This window comes from Aythya marila (genome assembly GCF_965140915.1).
Source record: "Aythya marila genome assembly, chromosome: 25".
In the NCBI taxonomy this organism is placed as follows: Eukaryota; Metazoa; Chordata; class Aves; order Anseriformes; family Anatidae; genus Aythya; species Aythya marila.
The window spans coordinates 2424196-2450966 of record NC_139066.1 but is presented as its reverse complement, the minus strand read 5'-3'; the positions used below and the strand labels follow the sequence as shown (position 1 = coordinate 2450966).

The 26771-nt window shown below is 42.9% G+C and overlaps 2 protein-coding genes and 1 gene segment (V, D, J or C); 2 read left to right on the top strand and 1 right to left on the bottom strand.

The window, feature by feature from the left end:
* Positions 1-1863: 1863 nt before the first annotated feature.
* On the top strand, positions 1864-2814 carry LOC309887348 (olfactory receptor 6E1-like; the record flags this gene model as incomplete). The annotated part of the gene is made up of 1 exon (XM_082778971.1): positions 1864-2814. Exon 1 carries the CDS (start codon positions 1873-1875, stop codon positions 2812-2814), a length of 942 nt encoding a protein of 313 aa, XP_082635097.1. The 5' UTR covers positions 1864-1872.
* Positions 2815-7898: 5084 nt separating this feature from the next.
* DAD1 (defender against cell death 1) lies at positions 7899-11172 on the top strand. The gene is made up of 3 exons (XM_082778849.1): positions 7899-8187; positions 10228-10378; positions 10939-11172. Exons 1-2 carry the CDS (start codon positions 7938-7940, stop codon positions 10356-10358), a joined length of 381 nt encoding a protein of 126 aa, XP_082634975.1. The 5' UTR covers positions 7899-7937; the 3' UTR covers positions 10359-10378; positions 10939-11172.
* Positions 11173-13407: 2235 nt separating this feature from the next.
* LOC309887436 (T cell receptor alpha chain constant-like) lies at positions 13408-25691 on the bottom strand. The segment is given in 5 exons: positions 25633-25691; positions 18170-18439; positions 17677-17724; positions 16383-16489; positions 13408-15950 (listed from the first exon to the last, which is right to left on the bottom strand).
* Between the last annotated feature and the right edge of the window lie 1080 nt (positions 25692-26771).

The window sequence follows — 26771 nt, the reverse complement described above, 5'->3', positions numbered from 1 at the left end:
ATGATCATAGAATCCTAGAATCCTAGAATGGCTTGGGTTGGAAGGGACCATAAGGATCACCTAACTCCAACCCCCTGCTATGGGCAAGGATGCCACCCACAAGATCAGGTTGGCCAAGGCCCCATCCAGCACGACCATCAACATATCCAGGGATGGGGCAGGTTGCCCCCCTGCACCTCATGGAGCAGTTCATGAAGAACTGCATCCTGTGGGAGGTACCTCACACTGGAGCAGATGAAAAGTGTGAGGAAGAAGAGGCAGACAGGGAGCTGTTATGGACTGACCGCAATCCCCATTCCCACCCCTCCTCCGTCACTTGGCAGGGACGAGTCAGGACTGAAGGAGTGAAGCAGAACCTGCAAAGAAGAGGGGCACGGGATTCTACAAGAGATGTTCTAGTACTGTCTTTGTTTCTTGCCAGCCAACTCTATTTTTAATTGACAATAAATAAGAGTAATCTTCCCCGAATCAGGTCTGTTTTGCCTGTTGCAGTAATGGGTAAGCCATCTCTCTCTCCTTACCGCAGCCTCCAAGATTACGTATGCCTGTGCACAGTGCACAGTGAAAGAACAAGAGTCACGGCTGAAACAAGGAAACCTCCACTGGACAGAAGGAAATTACACCTCACAATGAAAATGGTGAAGCACGGGCAGTGCCCAGAGAAGCTGGGGGATCCCCATACTTGAAGATATCCAAGCTTATGTAGATAAAGTCATGACCAACCTTGTCCATCTTGGAAGTTAGCTTGCTTTTAGCAGGAGACTGGACCTCCAGGGGTGCTTTCTAACCTCATTTTCTCTATGGAACGACTATGTTCTTGCTGTTCTTTAAACTCTCAGAAGTGTTTTCCCAGAAGGTATTTGGCAGATTTCGATACCAAATTGGTCCCTGAGGTTTGACGCAGTGAGGAAGTACAACAGTGTAAAATACTGACAGCATTATAAGAAGGAGCTGAGAAGAGGAAATTTATTTGCTGGAAGTCAGACTACATAGAGGAGAAACATCAGAATTAGACTTCTTTTTGAAGCATTCTGGCTTGCTGTGGATATATTGGTAACTCTTTGGAGCACTTCTTAGAGACTGGGTGTGATTGTTTTGGAGATAGGGAAAGAAGAAATGGATAAGGGCTTGGAAAAATGACTGGCTCATTTTTAAAACTCAAGTAAAAGCTTTAAGATGTTACTGAGGGAGTCTCTGGTTTTAAGGGACCAAGCTCAGCTTCCAGATAATGTCTGTCCATCTGTGGTATTAAAAAAGGATGTCCTATACTTTATGTGATAATGTGGGGGAAGAGGGTGTTCTGTTTGCATGTGTGTTTTTTTTTTGTTTTGTTTTGTTTTTTTTTGTGTGTGTGTTTTTTGTGTGTGTTTGTTTTGTGGTTTTTTTTGTTTGTTTGTTTGTTTGGAGAAACAGCCATGAGATGCAGCTAATAAACGCCCATGTTTTGCTGACACCAAGTGCACCAAAGGAGAAAGAACTGATGGGAGTAGTGTGATCAGGATAGTCATAGTGTTCTCACTCAGATTTACCCTTTTCTTGAATATTTTGTAAGTTGCACTTGAAAAGAGAAAACCAGATGGCAAGTTTGGTATGGGCTATTTGTTGTCTAAGATGTGCTTGCCTTCCCCGTAAACTCATGTTGGTACTCCTTTTAATCATTCAGAAATAGCTGAAGTGAGTCTGAAATGAGTGTGAAACCAGATTCAAAGACACAAGATAAAATCTGGGAGATCTGAGTGCAAAACTAGCTCCACATTTCTTTTTAGGGCTAAGAGGCTTGGTATATGGTAAAACCATATTGACTTGTGTCCTGTTGTTTTCCACTAGTTCTCAAAACGGGTCATTTCATGTTCTGCTAGCAATGAAGATTCAATGAACCACACAACAGTAGTGGAATTTGTCCTCTTGGGGCTGAACAACAGCCGCCATTTGGAGATCATCCTCTTTCTGATTCTGGTGATTGCCTACTTCTTGATCCTGTTTGGAAACGTTACTGTCATCAGCATCACTCTTGTGGACCATTTTCTTCAGACTCCAATGTACTTCTTCCTCAGGAATTTTGCCATTTTGGAAATCACATTCACCTCCACATTCATTCCTAGCACCCTCTACAGCCTTCTGACAGAGAGGAAAATAATTTCCCTGCCTGGCTGTTTTCTTCAGATGCTGCTTTTCTTTTGCTTGGGTACCTGCACTTTCTTCCACGTGGCGGCAATGTCCTTTGATCGGTATGTTGCCATCTGCCGCCCCTTGCACTACACGACTATTATGAACAACAGATTTTGCTTCCAACTGGTCCTGGCTTGCTGGGCAGTGAGTTTTCTCCTGATGCTTTCTCCTGCCATTATGTTTCTACAGTTGCCTTTCTGTGGTCCCAATGTCCTGAACCACTTTTACTGTGATGCTTCACAGTTGTTGCAGCTGTCCTGCACAGACACGTGGTTCATTGAAGGACTGCTGTTTATCCTATCAATTATCATTGTGCCAGGTACCTTAACAATAACTGTCATTTCATATGGTTGCATTATTATCACCATCCTACATATGCCATCTTCCTCAGGAAGGAAGAAAACATTTTCCACTTGCTCAGCTCACCTTGTGGTGGTGACTGTATTTTACAGCACATCTATTTACAGGTATAACCGCACAGCGCAATGGGGTGGGCAGGGCTCTGACAAAGTTCTTTCTTTCTTCTTCTCCGTGGTGACTCAGATGCTTAACCCATACATCTACTCACTCAGGAACAATCAAGTCAAACGAGCGTTGAAGGAGAGCATGTCAAAGGCATTTTCTAGCTCCTGGAGGCACCCATGAGAGCTGGAGTAGACCCTCCAAGTGACTGAATTGTTGCCCAGATGCATCAGCATTGTGCAAATGAATGAATGACTCTGAATTCAAGTGGTTTATGCTTTATGCATGTTACATAGTACCTTTCTCTATTAGAAACCCAGATATTCCAACACAGGCAGGGTCTTCCAGTCCACCAGTACCTGCACTTGGTTTTGCCTGTGCATTCTTTCCACTCGGTTCTGGTGGGTTAGCCTTGGCTAACAACCAAATTCGCTCCCAGCTGCCCAGTGTAGGGCAGAAGAATTTCTTCCTTATATCTAATCTAAACCTACCCTCTTTTGCTTTAAAGCCACTCCCCCGTGTTTTTTGTCTGCACTCGCTGATAAAGAGATCATAACAATGTGTAACAACCACTGTGATGTAACATATAGACAAGTTAACACCGTGTGTTGTTTGTATATTTGAGGGTTGTTGTTGTTGTGTTTTTTTTTATTATTATTTGTTTGTTTGTTTGTTTTTGTGTGTGTGTGTTTGTTGTTTGGTTTTTTTTTTAGTGGTGGAGGTGGGGATGGCACTTTTTTGTTTGTTTATTTGTTTTTTGAGATATTCTTCCTGTTTGGTTCTTTAAATACAGCTAGGTGAGAAGGTAGATTTATGTTTGCCCTAACAAGAGCTGAATCCTTTTGGACTGGTAACATCAGTAATTTCTCCTGTAAAGCTTGTTTACTGTCTTTACATTTCTTAGCCAGTGGATTTGGTTATCTTTCCTGACTTTGATATCTCTTCTTTTTCTTTGTTTATTACTTCTATGGATAAGGATAAAGGGATGGCCAACAGGGCAGACATCCTGCTGGGGGTCTGTTATAGACAGCCAAACAAGGATGAAGGGACAGATGAGGTGTTCTATAAGCAGCTGGCGGATGTCGCGCAATCACCAGCAGTTGTTCTCATGGGGGACTTTAACTCCACGGACATATGCTGGAAATAGAGGAAGCAGTCTAGAAGGTTCCTGGAGTGCGTGGAAGATAGCTTCCTGACTCAGGTGGCTAGTGAGCCTAACAGAGAGGTTTCCCAGCTAGAACTACTGTTCACAAACATAGAAGGACTTCTGTAGTCAGACCAATTATCCTCAGGGTATTAAGCCTCCTGACCTGGAAGTCTGGGACGAGGAGTATAAGAACCCCCACACACAGTACAGTTGGAAACAGTTACAGAATCACACAGAATCACAGAATTGTAGGAGTTGGAAGGGACCTCAAGAGATCATTGGGTCCAACCCGCCTGCCAAAGCAGGTTCCCTAGAGCAGGCTGACCAGGTAGGTGTCCAGATGGGACTTGAATATCTCCAAGAAGGAGACTCCACAACCTCCCCGGGCAGCCTGTTGCAGTGCTCCATCACCCTCACTGTGAAGAAGTTATTTTGCATCATGCAATGGCCGCACCTCGAGTACTGTTCAGTTTTGGGCCCCTCGCTACAAGAAGGACATGGAGGTGCTTGAGCGAGACCAGAGAAGGGCGACGAAGCTGGTGAGGAGTCTGGAGAACAAGTCCTTCGAGGAGCGGCTGAGGGAGCTGGGCTTGTTCAGCCTGGAGAAAAGGAGGCTCAGGGGCGACCTTATTGCTCTCTATAGGTACATTAAAGGAGGCTGTAGTGAGGTGGGGGTTGGTCTCTTCTCCCACATGCCTGGTGACAGGATGAGGGGGAATGGGCTTAAGTTGCGCCAGGGGAGTTTTAGGTTGGATCTTAGGAAGAACTTCTTTACCGAAAGGGTTGTTAGACATTGGAACAGGCTGCCCAGGGAAGTGGTGGAGTCACCATCCCTGGAAGTCTTTAAAAGACGTTTAGATGTAGAGCTTAGGGATATGGTTTAGTGGGGACTGTTAGTGTTAGGTTAGAGGTTGGACTCGATGATTTTGAGGTCTCTTCCAACCTAGAAATTCTGTGATTCTGTAATTCTGTGACCGTGCGGACCATCCTGTGATCTATTTTGTGGCCATTGCCCCTTGTCCTGTCCTCAAAACCACTGAAAAGAGGTTGCCCAAATCCCTCTGCCTCCCACACTTAAGATATTTGTAAACATTATTAAGACCCCTCTCAGTCTTCTTTTCCCCAGGCTAAACTGACCTTTGTCTCTCAGCCTTTCCTCATAGGGAAGATGCTCCATGCCCCATATCATCTTTGTGAACCTCTGCTGGACTCTTCCCAGGAGATCCCTGCCTTTTTAAGCAGTTAGAGACCTGCTGCTCCACCTGGACTGTCACAGGTCCATGGCACCAGATGGAATCCATCTGAGGGTGCTTGAGGGAGTTGGTGGATGTGATTGCTGGGACACTTTCCATCATCTATCAGCAGACATGGTCATCTGGAGAGGTCGCAGATGACTGGAGACTTGCTAATGCTATGCCCATGTAGAAGAAGGGTCATAAGGAGGACTTTAAAACTACAGGCCTGTTAGCCTGACATCGGTGCCAGGAAGGGTGGTGGAACAGGTCATCTTGAATGCAATCCCACGGCATATGTGCGACAACCAGGGGATCAGGCCAAATCAGCATGTATTCGTGAAAGGCAAGTCCTGCCTCACCAACCTCATCTCCTTCCATGGCTTGGACAGGTACACTCTTTGCTGGGTTAAAAACTGATCAGGCCCAGAGAGTGGTGGTGAACGGAGTGAAATCCATCTGGTGACTGGTCACCAGTGGTGTTCCCCAGGGGTCATCATTGGAGCCCATCCTCTTTACTATCTTAATTCATCGTTTGGACAAGGGAATGGAGTGCACCCTCAGTAAGTTTGAAGATGACACCAAGTTGGGGGAGATGTCATTCTTCCAGAGGGTAGGAAGGCCCTGCAGAGGGACCTGGGTAGGGTGGATTGTTGGATAGAGGCCAATGGCATGAGGTTCAACAAGTCTAAGTGCTAGGTACTGCACTTTGGACACAACAACCCCATGCAATGCTACAGGCCCGGAGCAGAATGGCTGGAAAGCTGTGCAGAGGAAAAGGATCTGAGTGTGTTGGTCAATGCTCGCCTGAACGTAAGCCAGCAGTGTGCCCAGATGGTCAAGGAGACCAATGGCTTCCTGGCTTGTATCAGGAATAGTGCAGCCAGCAGTACCAGGGAGATGATCGTCCCATTGTACTCAGCTGTGGTTAGGCTGCACTTCAAGTACTGTGTTCAGGTTTGGGCCCCTCACTACAAGAAGGACATTGAGGCCCTGGAGTATGTCCAGAGAAGGGCTACAAAGCTGGTGAAGGGTCTGGAGCACAAGTCTTATGAGGAGCAGCTGAGGGAACTGGGGTTGTTTAGTCTGGAGAAGAGGATCCCAGGGGAGACCTTATTGCTCTCTACAATTACCTGAAGGGAAGTGTTGTGGAGCTGAGGTCAGCCTCTTCTCTCAGTTAGCTAATGATAGTACAGGGAATGGCTTCAAGTTGCTCCAGGGGAGGTATAGGTTGGAAATGAGGAGACATTTCCTGTCAGAAAGAGTAGTCAGGTACTGTAACGGGTTGCCCAGGGAGATGGTGGAGTCACCATCCCTGTGGGTGTTTAAGGAAAGGTTGGACGTGGTGCTTAGGGACATGGCTTAGTGGGTGATATTGGTGGTAGGGGGATGTTTGGACCAGATGATCTTGGAGGTCTTTACCAACGCTAATGATTCTATGATTCTTATTACAGATGACAAATATCAGCACTTGCCTCCAGTTACAACTACAATTTTATTTGTATTTGGGCCACCAGACTTCTGGAGTTTAAGTATTCGGATCAGCAGAAATACAACCTCTACAAACTTTATTATTACCTTCCTGTCATAACAAGGGGTGATGACCACGGAAGCTAGGCTACAAGGAGATACATTCTTTAACAACTACAGAGCATTCTAGAAATAATAAAAATAATAAGTCAAATCAATACCTAAACCAAAACATATGCACATGGCTTGAGCCGGTGCTTGTGAAGTCACTTGTGGCTGAGGAGTCGATAGGGCAGGAGCGGTATCATAGCTTGTGTCTTTGGTTGTGAGGTGGCATAGACTGCATAGGTGCTGGAGATATCTGCTGCTGGTCTTCCTGCTCACTTCTATCATTTCTTCATTTCTTTGATGGGCTTTGTGTTGGGGCACTTGAAATAAGGAAACAGGCAGTCTTCTTATCAAAGGAATTCATGACGAGGAAAGGGGGATTCTTGGGAGAAAGGAGGATGAATAGGCTGTAACATGGTAATTTAAGGTTGGACTGGTAAAGAAACCTCTGCTCTGTATTGCTGACCTTGCAAGGGTTTAGTTTAGTAGTTTAGTTTAGTTAATTTAGCTTTTAACAGTTGTGATTAAATGTCTAGGTCTCGGGGTTGGGCTTCTTTAGATTACGTTTTTCTTCCCCCTGGAAAAAGAGAAGGAACCACAATGATGGAGAGAACAAAAATGAGACAAATGAGAGCAAAACAAGACAGCTTCTTTTAGTTTTGAGAAGGGAGAAAAAAAGAAAAAAAAAAAAGAAAAAAAAAAAGAAAAAAAAAAAAAAAGCAACTTTTCAAGAGGCCAGAAAGAGAAGTTTCCTGCCAAGTCTTTCTGCTATTTTACTCATTCCAGCTTCCCTGTCACACCCAAGCAGGGGTGCTCTGACAGCTGATACTAAGGGGCTGCCGCAGCAGCAGAGGGGCACGCAGGAAGCCCCTGCCTTCTGCCAAGTGTGTTTGTGTCACTTCAGCTACACCAAGGCATGGCTCCGGCAGCCTGAGTCTTTGGGCACTTGCTCCCATATGGCTCATGTGCTTGCTGCCCCGGGTATGTTCCCCAAGGGCTTGTCTTTATTGTTATTATTGTTATTATTGTTAGTATTGTTAGTATTGTTAGTATTGTTAGTATTATTATTTAAAATATCCGTCGGCTCTCATTAGCGCCTGGAAACCGCCAGGGCATTGGGCTCAATAAGATTTCAGCGCATGCGCCAGCTGAGAACCACTTCCCCCCCCCAGCCCGACCTACCGTGTGGACTGGTGCGCATGCGTACACTGTCTGCTGACACCTCGCTTCCGCCCTTCCCTGGGCAGAACTAGGCTTGCAGGGAGGCCACACGCCTGCGCTTCTCAGCTGTGTCCCGGAAGTGTTTCCCGGCGCTGCTTCCGGCCAGCTCAGCTCGCTCACACCTCAACATGTCGGGCGCGGCGGGGTCGGGCGCGGGCGGCGCGGGGTCCGCGGGCTCGGTGGGCTCGGTGGTGCGGCGCTTCCTGGCCGAGTACGGCAGCGGCACGCCGAGTCGCCTCAAGGTGCTGGACGCCTACCTGCTCTACGTGCTGCTCACCGGCGCGCTGCAGTTCGGCTACTGCCTCGGCGTCGGCACCTTCCCCTTCAACTCCTTCCTCAGCGGCTTCATCTCCGCCGTCGGCAGCTTCATTCTCGGCGGTCAGTGCGGCCCCTGCGCTCGCCTCGGCCCCTGCGCGGTTTCCCCTGGCAGCCAGGGCGTCCCCTTGGCAGTGGCGGTTTGTGGGGGCAGGGCAAGGGGCAATGGCCACAAAGTGGAGCACGGGAAGTTTTGCACCGATACGCGAAAGAACTTCTTCATGGTGAGGGTGATGGAGCGCTGGGACAGGCTGACAGGGAGGTTGTGGAACCTTCTTCTTTGGAGATATTCAAGTCCCGTCTGGATGCCTACCTGGGCAGCCTGCTCAAGGGAACCTGCTTTGGCAGGGGGGTTGGACCCGATGATCTCTTGAGGTCCTTTCCAACCTCTATATTTCTGTGATTCTGCTCACTCACCATGGTGATGTTTTAAGGTCCCTCAGCAACCTGAGAGCCACAAACAATGTGCCAAGCCCCCTGGAGCTCGGAGTTCTCTTAGAAACGGACAAATCTCTTTTACTGACTGTAGTAGCCCCTTAGAGATCCCCAGATGAACCCCGGCAGCCCAGGGAGCCTCTGCAGCAGCCTCTGAGCCTTTTCTGGCAGCTGTTGAGTCCTGGTACTCGGTATTTTTCTATCAATTCTTTCTGGCAACCAGGAAGTTGCTATAGCAACATAAAATGTTCTGAGCTATCTGAAAACTGCAGAGCTCCATACTGCTTAGCAGCCATGGGTGCACCCTGTTGATGTTAAAGCACACAGCTCTGCTCTTGGCAACCTCCAGGCTTGTCCCCCTGCAGCTGCTGCATCTTGAGAGCACCCTCAGCTGTGACCTCTCCCAGCGGGCCAGGCCTGATGCTGTGCGTCACAGGAGGATGCTCTTCAGCAGATGATGAGCCTGCACGGATCTGCCCATGGGCACCACAAGGCCCAGCTCCTCACCAGCCACAGGGTGTCCCTCATTCTCCGTGTTGATCAGGGACTCATCCCTTTTACCATCTTGTATCACAGAATCATAGGATGGAGTGGGTTGGAAGGGACCTTTATGATCATCTAGTTTCACTCCCCCCTGCCATGGACAGGGATGTCACCCACTAGATGAGGTTGTCCAGGACCTCTTCCAGTCTGACCTTGAACACCTCCAGGGATGGGACATCCGCAACATCTCTGGGCAACCTGTTCCAGTGCCTCACCACCCTGAGTGAATTCTGAGTGAAGAATTTCATCCTTATCTAAATTTCTCCTCTTTTTGTTTAAAACCATTCCCTCCTTGTCCTATCCATATAAGCAAAAAGTTGTTCATAATTTTTATATAAACCCCCTTTAAGTACTGAAAAGCTACAGTGAGATCTTCCCAGAGCCTTCTCTTCTGCAAGCTGAACATCTCCAGCTCTCTCAGCCTTTAATCATAGGAGAGGTGCTCCAATCCTCTGATCATCCTTATGGCCCTCCTCTGGGCCTGCTCTAACAGATCCACATCCTTCTCATTTTCGGGGCCCCAAACCTAAATTCAGGATTCTAAGTGGGGCCTTGTGAGAGCAGAGTAGAAGGGGACAGTAACCTCCCTCGACCTGTTGGCCACTCCTCTGATGCAGCCCAGGATGCAGTTGGCCTCTTGGGCTGCAGCACTGCTGGCTCATGGTGAGGTTTTTGTCCACTAGAATCCCCAAGTCCCTTTCTGCAGGGTTGCTTTCTTGTACTGATATTTTTCTGTAGCAACCATCCTATGGTGAACCAAAACCTAGCAATGACTGCTTAAAGATGTTGCTCTCTGATAATGCACCCTAAAAAGCACATTTCTTCCCTGCAGCCCTGCCCAGTGTACCCAGTAGAGTGTTGCTTTCCCCATTTTTGTGCCTGTCCCATCCTGTTATAAGTCTGTTCCACTCAGGTCTCATTTGGACACCCCCTGTAGTGCTGTGTAGTGCTGACTGCACATCAGCCTATGCAAATCCCCTGGCAGTGATCTTGTCTCATAAGAAAGATAGAGTCGACTTTTCTTGTATGCTGGTGGAACAGCGACCTGTGGACTGCCCCAACAAGGCTATACTTCCCACCATGGCTTCTCTTTGTGACCTCTGATCTCTCATTTTCTCTCTACAGTTTGCCTCCGGATCCAGATAAACCCGCAGAACAAAGGCGAGTTCCAAGGCATTTCACCAGAGCGGGCATTCGCCGATTTTCTCTTTGCCAACACTATCCTGCACCTTGTCGTTATTAATTTTGTTGGCTGAACTCTTGAAGAGACTGTAAGGTACTGATCTGTGGGGCCACAGAAGGGGCAACACCAGCACACGATTTCTCTATTTTTGTAGAGTAGGGGAAAAAATAGAAAGATAGTGAAACCAGAAGTCTACCTCCTGGCTTTTTCCAGGACAGGAACAGTTAAGCCATTTTTCTCTACGGTGCTATAGAGCAAGAATTTAGTGCCTTTTGATTTTGTGAATTTATTTTTTGTCTTTCCACATTTAAAAGGCAGCTTAGCTAGGTGTGCCACAGAAATCTACCCATCTTTCTCTTTTATAAGAGAAATACGCCTTTATTTCTTGAAGGAGGGTCTCTGCGGGCTGGGACTTCTGGTATCTGTCCCTGATGGTTGTCCTGTTTGGAGGCCATAGTATGGCTGTTGTCCGAGTCTGAAGTTTCTCAGCAGATCTGAGAAAAAAGTTAAGAATAGGGAGAGTTTGATGCTAGAAAGTGCACAGCATGTTCTATTGTTATAGTTGCAAAGAGGCCACAAGCTGTTTGGAGCGTGTGGTGCATTTTCTGTCCCTTTGCAGATGCATTCTTCATGTTGTCTTTCTCTCTTTACAGGTCTCGAATTCCTCTGGGGTTCTGATGTTAAAACCTGTCATAGGGAAGTGTTGTTCCCCATCAGACTTGTAACTGCTTCCATGGTGAGGAAGGGGAAGCAGGGAGTAAAGTTTTTGCTACAGACTGTTCTATGGAAGGGTCTACTGCCTCATTTCAGTTGCTGTAATCGTTTAGTTCAATAAAGCCCTTCATAGTACTGCACACTTTTCCTTGCTGAAGACAAATACAGAGTTTCTTCCTATGCCCAAGTTCCCTCAGTCATGGCTTCCTGTTTTTCCCTCCTTCTCTCTCTCTCCATTTCTCCCTCTCTACCCCCTAGGCTTTTATTTTGTGCCCCAGTTTCTGGGGGAAACTGGAAGCAAGTTGTCATGGAAACACAGATGTCATCTGCCCTTTATCTTATGGAAAGTATGTTGCCAACACAACCCCAGGCTTCAAAGCTGCAGAAAACTTTGTTTAGACTGTGGTTAGAGATGAACGGAAGGAAGCTGGGGGTGTCATTCAGCCATCCCCACCTGTATCCATTTTGGCAACCCTGCCCAGTGCAGGGGGGTTTAAACTAGATGATCTTTAAGGTCCTTTTCAACCCAGGCCATTCTGTGATTCCCGTGGGCCCTCCAATATCCCTCAGCATCACATGGGGCACAGCTGGATGCACCAACTGGGCTTACAGGCTCACTATGGCTTGGTAGTAATACAACCACCCTAAGACAAAGTTAGTTTTTCTGCAACCTGAATTGCTGATAAACCCAAGGATGTTGGAAGGGGCTGCTAGGCTATGTCAGTGTCTGGGACAGAGCTGCACTTGAGCTGTCCTGGCTCAATGGAGAAGGTTTTCCTCAGATTGAATCTTGAAATTCGTTTCTCTTTTGAGGTACTGTGAAATGTTTAATCTCAATGGCCCTAGCCCTCGAGCATTGCCTTCTCAAGCCTCAGCTAGCATCTGGTTGAAGCCAATTGCTTTTTAGTTGTGATGGAAATTAGATCCCTGTGATGATCAAATTATAGGCACAGGGTAGGATGTTAGCTCTAGCTATTCCTTCCTGATTGTTGGATGAAGAATTAACCTGGGTTAGCTTCAAGCTTGAGGCTCTGTCATTTTACTGATCCTGCCTCATGCTTGTCTTGTCTGGTCAGCAGCTGAAACAGTAGCAAAAACACATACAAGATGATGTTACAAAGGAATGCTTGACTGCTGGCATCCAGGAGTTAAAACATGGGGTTCAATAGCTTCAACATCTCAGCACTGGATTATGGCACCTGTTTACCACCTTTTTCCATCTAGCATTTCCAGCTGTGCTGCAGCCATTAAAACAGTAGAAGTGTGACGCACGGGCGTCCAAATAGTCCTGAGTAGTCAGGTATGAAGAAGCAGGGTCTTTACTGTCTTGAAGGGTGTTGTCTGGGTCTGTGGTGGGAACAATTCATGCCAGCTCTGACCCACAGCCCCCCAGGCATTAGGCTGGGCTTATTTATGGTGATGATACCAACTATGTTCTGATGTTAGGGTGATGGGGATCACAGAAGACTCGAAAGCATGTGGGAATTGTAAATGAGCCACTGGGCTTTTTCCTGTAAGAAGAGCCCTTTCTGAAACAGGCCTGTGGCAGACAGAGCCAACGAGTTCACAGAAGGAGGAACGTGCGCAGGGAACATACTGGAGCAGCTGCTGCTGTTCGCAAGCCACGAGTGCCTCCCTGTGGGGTCTCTGCAGTGGTCTACCCATGCTTTGGCTTCAGGGAGAGCTTGAGGCTGGGGCCCTCCTGTGGCCAGTACGTGGTGGTGTAAAGAGAGAAACCTTGTTCTGTGGGGTTTCTTTTTTTTTTTTTTTTTTTTTTTTTTCTCTGAGTTTTAGTGGTTTTCAGTGCCTCTAGTTACCATAAACTAGCCCAAGATTTCAAGTTTTATTAGAGGTACTTCCATGCCTGAATGAGCCTCAACAAGTCTGTATGTCTTCAAACTCTGCTCCTTAGAAAGATGATACCAGAGGTCCTTGTGGACTATGTAGAAAACGGCAAGAAAGAAAGTTGCTTCTTATACAGGGATATGTTTAGTGAGGGATGAGAAGCACAGGGCAGGGTGTTTTCTCCAACAAGATCCCAAGAAAAGATACAAATTCACGTCCTACCCATCAGTAGATAGTAGGGGGCATCAGCTGGCACAGAGGAGGGCGTAGGTGGACCATGGCACCATCTTCTCTGCCAATATGAGAAGATTCTGGGCTCTGCCATGTTCTGCCTTTGTCTTTTGGGTCAGAAGTGGAAGGATTTTCCTGCATTGAGTCACTGCCTGTATAAGAGGGTGCAGAGATGTATCATATCAGCACATTCTGAAATCTTATATGCTTGTAAGATCTTTCCCTGCTGCTGCCTTCCCTCCCCCCCCCCCCCCCCCCAATTTCCCCCCAATTATTTATTTTCTCCCCTTCCTGTGCTCTGCATAGCTCAGTCTTTCCTGTTGTACCCAGAACTCCCCCCACACACCCAAGATAAGGTTACAGTGAGGAGGCAGGAAGGGAGGGTGTCTTAACCTCATTCTACTTTGGTTTGTGGTCTAACGTCTGCTGTCCTATTTCACATGCTTCTCCTCCCTGCCACGTGCCACACCAGCATTGCCCCCCCCACACCCAACCCCTGTTTTGCACTCTACTTTACAGAGGAAGAGGTTTCTGCGGTAAGGCGTAGGGGACTATCAAAAGGTGACCCAGATCTCAGCACTGGCGTCATGGAACTAGTGGTGTGTCCTTTCCTGCCCCAAATGGGCCATGAGACCCCCTCTTCCACATCCTGTTACTTACCGTGTTATTTCCTGCCTTTGCTTTGCACTGTGGTTTTTCTTTCTTGAAATAAACAAGAAACCACACGGGGGAGAGGGTGTAAGCATCAGTGGTGGGAGAGGATCAAAACCCTAATCTCAGAGAGCATCTTTGAACGAGACCTACAAATTCAATGCTTTGAAGATCACATGTTAAGGGTCACTTCAGTCAAAACACGGCTTTAGCTATATGCTCATCCCCTCACCTTACAGCTAGGAAAGGGTTTGAAATGCAATACAAAAGATTTGAGACAGATATTAATATTTTTAAAAGTGATGTTAAAGGTAAAGGAGTGTGAAGAATTTATTTTCCACATCCCTAAAGGTTTTCAGAATGAGGTTAGTCAATTGGAAATGTGTGAACATGGTACTGGTCTTGCTTTGTAATTCAAAAATGGTTTAGGCAGCTTCATTAAGTGCTGTTTCTCTGTGATGCAGCAGCTTTCATCATAGGCAAAATGCAATGTTCAAGGCATGGCTGGGATTTAAATAGCTGTAGGCTTTTTACAGCTGGTTAAAAATGAGAATGACTGTTCTGTGAAGGAGTCAAACAAATGAGTCCCTGAACATCTCTTCTATAAGATAATCAGAGTTTTAGACCTGCAATATTGGAAGTTGTTCCTGGACAGGAGAAGTCAGTAACGGTCACCCAGCAACAGGCCGTCTGCAAAGTGGTCAGGTGGCAGCACCACAGCAGGAGCTCAGGGAGACTTTGTTTTGCTGCTGCTCGGAACTGTGGATTCAGATACCACGGCAGAAGTGCTAACACCATCTGCACAGAGAGGCCCTTAACATACGAAGCACCAGGACTTTTGACTAAATGCATTTAAGTATGAACCTTCCCAAAATCAGAGGTCCTTGTAATGGCTGTGAATCCACTGAGGTGAGAAATATTCTGAGAGAGAATCATGCCACCCAGCATAGCAAGGCTTTTCCCTGCCACTTAGTTTGGGCTTAGTGTGAGGTACAAGCAAAGCTCAAGATTTGCAGGGAGGTTATGTTTCCTTCCAAGCACCTTTCATGTCTCTTTCTCCAGAGGAATCTTTGCTGCTTTAGAATATGGAGAGACTGTTGTCACAAAGGGAGAACATTTGCTTTCCAGTCTTGACTTTGAGAGCCCGAATTTGGAGACTCAGACCAATGTCAGTAATGTCATTAATGCAAAGCAGATACCTTGTTCTACCATGAAAATTGAGAACAGAGGACATTTAGGGGCAGGATATTACAGACTGCTGTGCTTCCCGTAGGAGTAGACAAGTGCCTTCAGGAACCTGGTCCACTTCCTAGTCCTCTCACTGTTGGAAAGCTGTATTTCACCATTGTCTTCACATAGCACAGTGCCTAGGTTTGGAGGGGATGTGCACGCTTCTGTTCCCCCACACACACCTCTAAGCCAGCCATGATATTCTCCCCCAACACAGCAGGGAAGTGGATGTCCTGAAAAGGGAGGTTGTAGATGCTCCTCCGGAGTGGATCAAGCCCATTATTGCAAGCAGTCCCTGGGGGCTAAGCTGTGTTCTGCTCTTCCTGGCACCCCTTCCCTCCTTCACCCCAAAAGCCATCTCTCATCCTAAAACTCATCTGAAGGGCAAAACAAATTCCTCCAACAAGAGATACAAAAGACAAACAAGTTTCTTATTATTGATAATGATTATTTAATAGCATCCAAAGGCCAGGTAGACTTTAAAAAAATGGCAAAAAGCATTATTCTGTGATAGAGAAGCAAGAATTTTACTAATTTAAGGACTTCTGGGAGACCTAGCAGCATTTTTTTTTAATTTAAGGGGGGATGGGGTGGGGTTAGAGGGAGGAACACCTTGCTCGGACAGCAAAAGTCAGAAAAGAAATGGTGCATAGCACCCTGACTAAGACTCCTTTTGCCATTTCAGTTGCAAATGAATACTCTGGGAAGCAATCTGCTCTTCAGCCAAAAAAAAAAAAAAGTCATCGTCATGCTAAATGAATCAGATCTGTGAGAGAGCACAATGCTGAAAATTGTAAGCATATCTCTGCGTAGCTTTTTAAAAATGCAAATAAAGCAATTTAGACTATAATGACTGGTTTGATGTACAGAAAACATGATGTGATATCTCTTGCAAGAGGAACGCCTGGCCTGTGTTCCCTCTTGCACCCGATGCTCCTGTAAAGATTCTCAGCAGATTTTTTGGTACTTAGGTCTTCACTGGTTACTTTCATTCCTGTAACAAAAAATAAAGGTATACTAAATTTGGGGTACAGTCACAACTACATAATTGTAGACCTGAAGCAACATATTAGGTCTTAAAGTCAATGACCATCAAACTTTCACTGCTGGAGAATGGCCAGGTGATGAATCTGATGGATGAGTGCAGACAAGGGAAGAAAAGGTTGTAGGAATAGGAGAGAGAGATGTCTAGAAAGAAGACAAAAGTTAAATCTGTGTGTGGATAAGGAAGGGTAAATAGATTCATGTAGTGGAGAAAACAATGATAGGTCCAAGTAATGAGTTGCAAAGAATTGGAGGGATTTTACTGGTGATAGATAAAAGGTGTATGAACAGAGTGTGTAAAATACAGAGGGAACATTCATAGCTAATGAACTGATACAGGTATTTTCTGTCAGAAGTCTTACCATTTCCCTTGCATACTCACTTTTTTCTTCCACATAAGGATTGTCATCACCACATTAAAAATTACTCCTTTCATTAAAATTATTTTCAAGCCCAGCTGTGTGAGAGATAGCATGTTCAGGTTTTCATCTGTAAAACAAGGAATGAGAGTCACAAGAGCACTGGGATATCCTGACTTCCAGACAGACATGTAAATACTTCTTAATGAAGCTGTTCTACTTTGCATGATTGTGTTAGCTTATAGGATACCTAATGAGACAGTGAGCAGGACTACTTAACTGACAGACTGTTTCAAGGGCCAGGCTTTCATTCAGCAAACATTAGTTCTCCAGTAAGGATGACTGCTAACCATCTAGTTGTTTTTAAATAACAGCGTATTATGAACCACAGATGCAGGAAGAGTCCCTCCTTTCTCTCTCCCAATTTTCTGAGGGCAGTAGGAAAACAAGTTAAATTTTATCCATAGAAAAAAGAGTCTATCAGAATGTTCTATTATTCATAGTTACAAAGTCATTTTCATCAGAAAAAAATATTGTTCTATATTGGAAAAGCAACGAGCTGTTATCAAAAAGTCATTTGAAAACCTCTCTGAAACAACTTGTCAAATCAGCCAAGTTTACTGATGAGTATTTTTCTGAAGTAGTGTTTTGGAAACATTTGGCTAACTGTTTTTCGGTGTTTTTTTTATTATTTTTTTTCCTCTCGTTTTGTTTTTCCTCTCCCTCTCTTTCAGCAAGGCTGCATATTTGCAAAAGTACAGCTATTCTGCAAACAAGGCTAGAGCAGAGCAGAGGCAGGCTCAGGTCCTTTGAACTAGCACAAACAGCAATTGCTTGGGCTCCAGTGCAGCGTAGCGTACTCCCATAGCCACAAGCTGTAGCAGAGCCTGCTCAGTGCACACATACTGCAGAAACCACTTGCTTATCTTTTGGCTCATTAGGTGTTTGCACACCCAAAACTACAAACAACTCTTTTGAAATCTGAAATGCAGCAAACTTTCAGTGAAGCTGATGTATCTGTGCCTTAAACCATTATAGGGTGAGCAGTGTCTGTTTGGCAACACCTTGCAAGACCATGTAGGTACCAGCTACAGAGGTCACTTTAAATTACCGATTCAGATCTGGAAGTCTACATCAACCCAATGACTTCCAGCCTTTGTATTTAAATCCTGTGTAGCCCTTTAAAAAATTCCCAGTGTATGATTTTTGCTCAAAACAGGGAACATTGAAAAAAAAAAAGGGGGGGGGGGGGGGGGGGAGGGAGGAGGAAGACAGTTCCTTTAATTAAATTTTACTCCTAAAATGCTGTGTTCATACCTGTCTTGAAGTGTGGTGACATCCCTGTTACACAGACAGTGCTGGCACCTGCAAATAGTAACAATATATTAAATTAATAACAGGAATTGACTTCAGAAGTTCATTAAGATGTCTCTACTTAGAAGAACTGAATTATAGTTTCTAGCCTTTAAACCATCCAATAAATATTAATGTCTGCTATTTTCAGGGTTAGCATTTAATATGATCTAAAGTTTAGTGTCCCACCAGACAAAAGAATTTCAAGCTTTATATCCCCCATGGCATGATTTTGAAATCTCTCTGTTGTGACTGTACCAGCATACTGAGCTTTAATCTTGTTTCTATCAAGAAGGCAAAAGAAAACAGATGCAACAAGACAAGATTCTTCTAGAGCATGGGAGCATAGTTCAGTACTGCTTGCAGGGTTGGGAGATGTGAACAAGTCCTGTTCATACTGGAGAGACAGAGACCAGATTGCCTCTAACCCTGAATGCACATCCAACAGTGACATTACCGCTTTCAGGATCCTTTCCTTCTAATTTTCCAGCACTGTCATCCTCTGCACCACACTCCATTTTATCTTTCTTGGCCCAGTAGGTTGTCAGGTAGCTTGCTTCCTGTTTATTCTCGGATGTTGCCACCTCCACAACAGCTTGAGTCTTTCTATAATCTGAGTTTGATTTAACCTTAAGGTTTTCAGGGGCATAATCTGTGATAAGGCACATTTCCAAATCCTCATCATCTTTAGTGGTCAGCCTGTAGACCGAAGGAGATGGAACAACCTCTGAAAGTGAAGAATAGAAGAGACATTAGGTGAGATTACACAGTCATAGTTCCTTGAATCTTGATGTACAGACACATAAGTATGGAGGTCACTACATGATTCCACTGGGAGATTGATCATAAGGACCTTGCGCTAGGACATCTTTAGAAAATGAAGGCATCCATAGTAGGTAATGCAGGAGCTACATGAGACTTATGCTGTCTTAGAGCCACAGATAGGGAGTCAGACAGGATCTTTAGAGCATCTCAAATGATACTCATGTGGCCACCCACAGCCTAGATGTTGATATCTAACCTAGGCATTCCTCTCTGTAACAGCTTGTTCAACTCTACTCTGCAGCCTGGGATTCCTTTAGGATCTTGGCCTGACTGCACTGGGGGATGTGTTCTGGGAACAGGCAGAGAGCACTCTCTCTCTTCTTGCTTCACTGCTATGAGAAGTTATGTGTCTGGGGAAGAGTAATCATAATAATAAAATGTTAATAGTATTGCAGTACTCTAGTGATGAACAAGTAAAACATCATTAAAGAGATACTGTAGCCAACATGTAAATATGGGTCTCTCAGTAGCCCTCTGAATGCATTTTCTGTTGGACTCTATGACCACAAGTTTGAACCTGAGCTTCATACCACATCTGTAAACTGAGAAAGGGTTACTGGATAAGGTTCAGAGTTTAGATTAACATTTGCTTAGTCCCTGCTCTCACACCACACTGTTAAGTATTGTAGAAATAGTAAAGATAGATTAGTCCCAGATGAAGAAGTTTTAATTTCTTCCCTTTGGGGAAATCTAGACTAAAATCTTGGCTTTTAGAAACCACCTCAAAATCTTATCCAAGCACAGGCTCTTGTTCCACCACTGAGAGAAACTGTTCTGATCTGTTCAACTGCCAGCTGGCAGCACCTTAAAAAAATGTCTGTACTTTATTAATACCACCTCAGAAAAACCTTATCCACAAAGCCCAGTGGTATTTTTCTCTGAGTCTTCTCCTGAATTGCAGTTCATCTGTATGGGCTTTGTCCAGGCTTTGAAAAACCCAGTGAGACTGTCTCTTTCCCAGCAGTGCAGAATATGGTCTAGTGTATACTCTGACTTCCCCAGCTCAACTCACCTGCCCAATAATCCCCATGCAATACAGTTATTCTTTTGAAAATAAATTTCAGTGATAGAATCAGATAATAAGCTGTATGGGAGACTCCTGTTTAAAATAATAATAATAATAATAATAATAATAATAATAATAATAATAATAATAATAATAATAATAATAATAATACAGATGAAGCATGATATATCATTACCATGGAGTACAGGGATACAAAAGAAAAGAGGAACTGATAGATGTTCTTCTCTCTCATAGTGAGTGCTCTGCTTTCTGAAGAGCTACTTATGCACCACTCTCCAAATTAGTGCTTTTTTTTTTCTCACTATCTGTGTTATGCTTTTATCTTGAGCAGATTATGAAAAGCACATCTGTTTCTGCTGGCAGCTTCAGCACCAACTTTGAAAAATGCTCATTTCTCATTCTTGCTCAGAGAGGTTGCTCACTTTGTTCCGTAACTGGAGGCTTTTTCCCAATACATTCCTTTGCATATTTGCTCACCATTATGAAAGTCTGCAGATAGCAGTCTTGGTAAATATAAGCTATTATAACCACAGCACTGTGATATACGTTTCATGTCATTGTCTTAATGCATTGGTGGATATGTTGGAAACGTTGCATTGATGTCTATTACCTTTATTTGCAGAAAATATTGAGAAGTAAATAATGATATTCTGAGCTGTCCACCCTGCCTAATTTCATCCTTACTGAAGGATATCTTCTGTGTGGAAGAACAGGAGCTATCAGGAGTACTATTCCCGCCCAGTCTACTCAGATAGCCAACTCCAGAAATCGGGAGATTTCAGGGAGAGAGCAGTAGAAGCCTGTTCCAATCAGACGAAGACCTGTGCCTCTTTTTTCAAACAGGATGCATTAGAAATCATGAACTGGTTTAACACACTATTGTGTATAGAGAATTATCTAATTACCCATTCCCTTGAAGACTCTCTCAATTGCTGACCAGACTGGAATTAGTTTGACAGAGAGTCTTTGATCATTTAAAGCTCACAAGTGAATGCAATGGCTTAGCCCATCTGTGTAATAATTGTCTTTGAAAACATGAAGACTTGAAGAGGCTTTCATTAACTTCCTGAGAGCCTCTGTCTTTTTCACCATATACTTTTCATGCCTTTTCTTTCAAAGCCAGCACAAATTTTAACTGTTGGAAACTGTTTTCAATTTTATATTCTAGAGATGTAGTTTCTGGAAGAAAAATCAAATGTCAACTCCAAACAAGTACATTATTGAATTATAGAATAACAATACATGTAGTATCAGGAAATAAAAAATGTTTAGTAAGTAAGAAAAAAGTATCAGCCGAAAATCCCTGCCTAAACACAGGTAGAAGATAATTTTTTATGTTGTTACCAGAGAGTCAGAAGAATTTTCAATCTTATATTTGTGGATGCCTCACATATAGATGTGTATTTCACACCTAAATAATAACCTTCCCTAATCACTCTATTTAATCACTCTATTTAATTCACTTTTAATCAGATAACTTACTTGGGATCACAGATAGATAGCTTTGTGCCATTTCCAAAAATTACTCTCCTAGCTCTGATATCCCAGACACTGAGTTCAAATCATTAAAATAACATAGTCTAAGTCACCTGGGAAATTTACTCCTGATGCAATGTGAAACTATGATTTCAACATGAAACCAGGGGTGTATGAATTTTTCCCTTCAATCTAAGGAAAACATGTAGACCGGTGTCGGTGTAACAATGTTAGCCCTGTCAAGCTAATATTTTCCTTTTCATATTTACTGCATAAACCTTCAAACTGTCTTACAAGACTCCAAAGTTAAGATCAATGATATGCTGATGACACTAGCCTAAGAAATTGATGATTGTCTCATCTGCAGTATTCCCAGGTTCCTACTCTGTTTTGCCTAACATGCTGAGAAATAATCCTAGTTTAATTTTCTTTCAGCCTTCTCTAGTCCCTTTCCTCCTCATCTAGAGTCTATGTTCATCCTCCAAAACGACTCCATAATATCTTTCCATAATAGATCTATTTAGAAACACAAACTGGTAGTCACTGCTTCCATCTTTATAGCCTGTCCTCCAGATGTTACTCACCTGAGCTGACTTGTAATCTAGTCCCTCTTCTAAAGACAAACATACTGTATCTTTCAGTTTTCCACTCAATATTAACCCTTTGCAATAAATTCTTGCCTACCAGGTGCATATTTCAATGGCTCCTCATCCAAAATATGTGGGAAAACTTTCTACTAGAAGATGACGCACAAAGTTAGATGAAACTTCATTATGTATTCTCAGGTTTCTAAAGCATTTTGAAATGTTACTGAGAAAAGGACGAAGACTTACAAAGCATCACAAGAAGTTCAGTCCCTTTTCTAATAACTGACTTCACACTGCAGTATCAGTTTATATGAATATGGAAGGGACTTCACTTTTGCATTTTAAAACTAACAAATATTGACATAGGCTGAGTTAGAAAATCCAATTTTTAGGCCACTAATCAGAATAACTCCCAGACACCATATAATTATTATTTTAAAGATGCACAAATCAAGTCTGAAATTAGTAGCCAGAAAGTCTGTAAATGTGTTAAACTTCTTTTGCAGCATTTGGCAGCATGTAAAATGTGTTGCAGCTCTCTATGCATGACTGCACTATGCTGTGACTACTAAGCCTGTGTAAAATCTTTAGCAACAGAAAACTATAGAAAATATGACAGTCTTCTCTAGCTGGTCTTTACTGCAGCAGTTCACAGCCACACCATACACAAGCAATCCTTGGATTCCAAGGCAGCACCTCTATTCCAACTGATTTTCATCAGGGGAAGTCTAAAATAATTTGGGAACGTGCTTCCATGTAATCCCTAGTCCACCTACCCTAAAAGTAATTACCAATCCCAGTGTTAATATCATACAGAAAGCTGAAACTTACTTGGGATAACAAGAAGTTGGGTGCCAGCTCCAAACGCCAGTTTCACATATCCCTGATTGGCACACTGATGCCAATCACTACAAAAATGTAGACAGATTTTCCCAACTCATACTGCCAATCAGATCATACAGCCATTCTAGAGCAGAGAATAATTTGAGGGAGCAGTAGCTAAGCACATTGATTTAAGTCACTCTAAAAGTACCACAGAAATCTAAAACAAAATAATCAGGAACAGAGGGATAAAGTGAAAAATCACTCATTCATTGGTTAGAATTGTGTATTGCACTTTGTGGGACAATAGTAGAATAATATGCTTTTTTTCCATCAGTAATATCACCTAAAATCCCTGTTCAGTGTGCCATGTAATTAGGACCATCTCCTGTCAGTCCAATGTTTCTCCTTAACATTTCACTGTTTGTTACCCACTTGGTTTGATCATCAACAAGGTTCCTTTCCTAATGTCAGCTTGTATCCTTCTTCACCCCCATAATTCACAGGAATTATCTTTTATTTATCCAGGAAAACTTTACAAGAAAGCCTTTGACTGTACTTATAGTTATCTTCTCCCTGGAATTAACAGCACACTGAGATCCTATCCAGATCTTAGAACCTCACAGCGAGTTGCAAAAGTATCTGAGCCTTCTAAATCTTACCAGATCAGGATTCATACACCCTCACTTAGTAAGATAAGTAATAGCAGAAGTAAGGATTAAGTATGGACTTGTAGCTGTTACAACTTGATAAATCTGGATTCAAGTCCCAGTCATGTACACTTACAGAATGTATGGATAACACCATATCTTTATATCACAGTAACCAGCTAAAAGACAGCTCAGTTCCCATTCCAACACTAATATTTAAAAATGTTATGAGTATATTGTTTCTTGATGGGATTCTGCTACAAGTAAAGACCAGATAAAATGGTGATAGTCACAATAAGTAGGTATTTTCTAAGTATTATAGCCATTCTTGTATTTCAACGCTTGTACACCAGACACATAATCCATGACTTTGCTTGAAGCCAATGGAATTTAAATGGATTTACCCTTAGAACAGAAGAAATGCATGTGACTTGACAGAACACCAAAACTGGTCTTTGTCTTAGCTTATTATAGGAATGCAATTGAATGAAGATCATTGTAAGCACAAAGAATAATTCTTGGACAGCCGCCTTGGAACAACTTCAACCAGTTAGGGTGAAACCTCTGGCTACCATAAATTTGAGAGCTGCCATTTCCCAGATTTTAATGTGTAACAACAACTAGTTTGCAAATTAGGCAAAAAATCTGGATGAATGTACCTGGCAGAACCAGAAGTCTTGTCCCAGATCCAAATGTAAATTTGTTACCACTTCCGTAGTTACACAATGGCACAGGCCTCTACAATATCCAGAGTGGCATTGAATGGAACCTTCATCCATGAAATATTCCACCAAAGGAAATCCCATTTATTGGTATAGTTAGACAGAACCACCTATCTAGGACTTTACTTCCCTTTGACCTTCTTTTCACATTCCCTTTATGAAGCACTATTATCATGTACTGCACCTTTCAAACTCTCAAACTCCTCTTCTTTAATATTCCCCTATATCATATTTATCCAGTTGCTTCCGGAAAACCACATGCATCACAAATCTGTTCTTCACCTCATTCCCCATCAATTACTTTGTCTCACAGTCACCAGATTCATCTCTAAAAAGTAAATACTTTTACTTCACAGCTCACCTAGTGACTGATGGCGTAGTATAAACTTCATCATCACATTCTCTTGGATTTGCCATCTAGATTAATCAAGAGTGATGTCAGAGCAAATTTGCCATTTAGATTTTAAGCAGAAATTATGCTTTTTAGTATGCAATTTCTTTGTGGTAGGGAAATTGTTCTACCATCGATCACTGAGCTTTCAGTATGTATTCAGGAAATTCTTAGGTTTTACATTGTGAACACGGCTAAGAACCAGAGACAACCCAAATTGCCCTTGATATCAGAAGAACCTGGATAATATGGCTATTGTGAGAAGAGTTGAAAAAAAATGCAGAAACATTAAATATCAGAACTTGAATTCATGGACGCTTGCACCTGAGCTAAAAATAAATAAATAAATAAATAAATAAATAAATAAATAAATAAATAAAAGGGAGTAGGAAGTGGGGAAGGGAATATCACAACAAGAAAGCAGTTGAGCAGTTGGAGACGAACTTGGGTAATTTAACTGTCAGTGTCCAAATGCATGCTCCCGGTTTGTAGGATTAGCTAGTTTTACCTGACAAAAACTGGCTAAGCATGGTGAAAGCTCTGTATACCAGGTTCTATATAACTAGAAAAATGCATTCATATAAAAATAGATATTGGATCAAAATGCATTGTAACCTCACTCACTGGTTAATGTCAAGCCCAGAATCCCTCCTTAAAGAACACAATCCATAGGAGATTTCTGTTGCTAAGGAGCTTGCAAATTAAATTGAGAATGAGATCATAATTAATTTATTGCTTAATATCTGAACAAAATCCAATAATTAGTGACACCACACTCTCATTCTTCCTGCAAAACCTAGACCATAATTAAGTTTGCTCTCCATCCCAAGTAGAAAATGAGATTTAACTTCTGAGAAAGCAGAGATAATATCTGAGACACAGGTGAACTATTTTTAATTCTTTTCACTCTCTTCCTATGGAGAAGGAGGAAAGCAGTCTTGACAGTCTTTCTCCAGAAGTATTTTTCTTTTCTTAAATAGCTTTTATTTTTTAAGTAAAAAGTTCCTGAAAAATCTACAGTACTTGAAAATTTGCTTAAGATTTAATTACTAATGAAAACAAACAAAAAAAATATAAAAAAAAAAAAAAACCACCTTGAGTTTTCTGATTAAAATGCTCAGACAAGTTTGTCAGTTATGAGTATACGCATTCACAATATTCAAAGGAGGAAAGATTTATTTATTAAAATTTCATTCCTTAATATTGTGTAGTATGTCTCCAAATTCAAGCAATTATCATAATAATTAATAATTGCACTGAGGACCATCTTTATCTTCCTAGAGTATCCAGTAGATACTATAGTAACTGTGAGTTCATTATCATTACTTTTGGGCAACAACATGCATCTGAACTGCATTTCATTACTCTTTTAGTGAACATTTACTTTTTTTCAGACCGCTAAACAACTCAGAGATCTTACTTGGTTTTACCATGAGCCTTGTTCCATCTCCAAAGGTTAGCTTGTAGGTATCCAGAGACACACTGTGTTATTTGCCATAGCAAAAATCTTTGTACACTCCTATCAACCCCAGTCCATGTAAATAATTTTTCTCTGCCCTGATTGCTTCAATAGACCATGAGACTCAGTTTTTCTTCCAGGTTCATATATTGTAAGGAAGTGCCATGAAAACAGTATCAGTATCTTGGACCAGATTCTTCTCCTATATGTCACAGACTATCATGTTTGCTTCACATGTCGTATCTTCTGCTAACTCCAAGAAAGATATATTCCTACACAATGAATAATAACTCTGACCATTTGCAGTTTTGTATCCATCCCTGTCCTAGTTTCTCAAGAAAAAAGAATGGAACACAAATTATGAGCACTTATCCTTATATTCCTTTAATTTCTCACCCCACACACTTGGCATGCATTCTTTCTTACTTCTGTGCCCTTTACTCATTCGTCTTCCTCCTCACACTGTAGTCTCATTGACACCGAAAGGAAGAGCCACAAGGCAATTGCCCTGACACCTCCATCCCTGACAAACCCAAACCTGCACCACTCAGCAAAGGCCATTATATTTTTTCACATCTCTGTTCTTGTATTTCACTTGTTTGTTTGTTTGTTCATTTTCAACTTGCTTTCTTTCCCCAGAATAGATGCATTTCTAGTGCACAGTGATTAAACAGAAAGTCTCCAACTTCTTTCCAGTGAATAGTATAACATCCCAAATTTCTCTACAGAGCCACTGTACCATTATTTTTGAAGTTATATTATAGTATCCCCTGTTATGAGTCCCTCTTGAAACAGTGATCAGACAGCTCACCTGGTGCAACGAGAAGTTTTGTTCCACTCCCCCATGTGTATTTTCCCCATCCTCCAGAATCAGCACTGTGTGACAGGTCCTTACAAAATGGCTCTCTTCATTCAGCTAGGTGGGTGTTGAAGGGCAAGCAACATGGAGAAGGCATGGGATAATCTTTTCAGCCATGTCTCTACCTCTGAGAAAACCTATCGACACCTAGACACATTTCCACAGATCTTCTCCAGCCTCTTTTTGCCAAATACATTTCCCTATGTTCACATGCATGGGAATAATTAGCTATGAATACAGT

Bases quoted from the DNA above. Each gene is read 5' to 3' on its own strand.
- DAD1 (XM_082778849.1), top strand. From the start codon at position 7,938: ATGTCGGGCGCGGCGGGGTCGGGCGCGGGCGGCGCGGGGTCCGCGGGC. The intron at 8,188-10,227 runs GTCAGTGCGGCC...TTCTCTCTACAG, and splicing joins CGGCAGCTTCATTCTCGGCG to TTTGCCTCCGGATCCAGATA.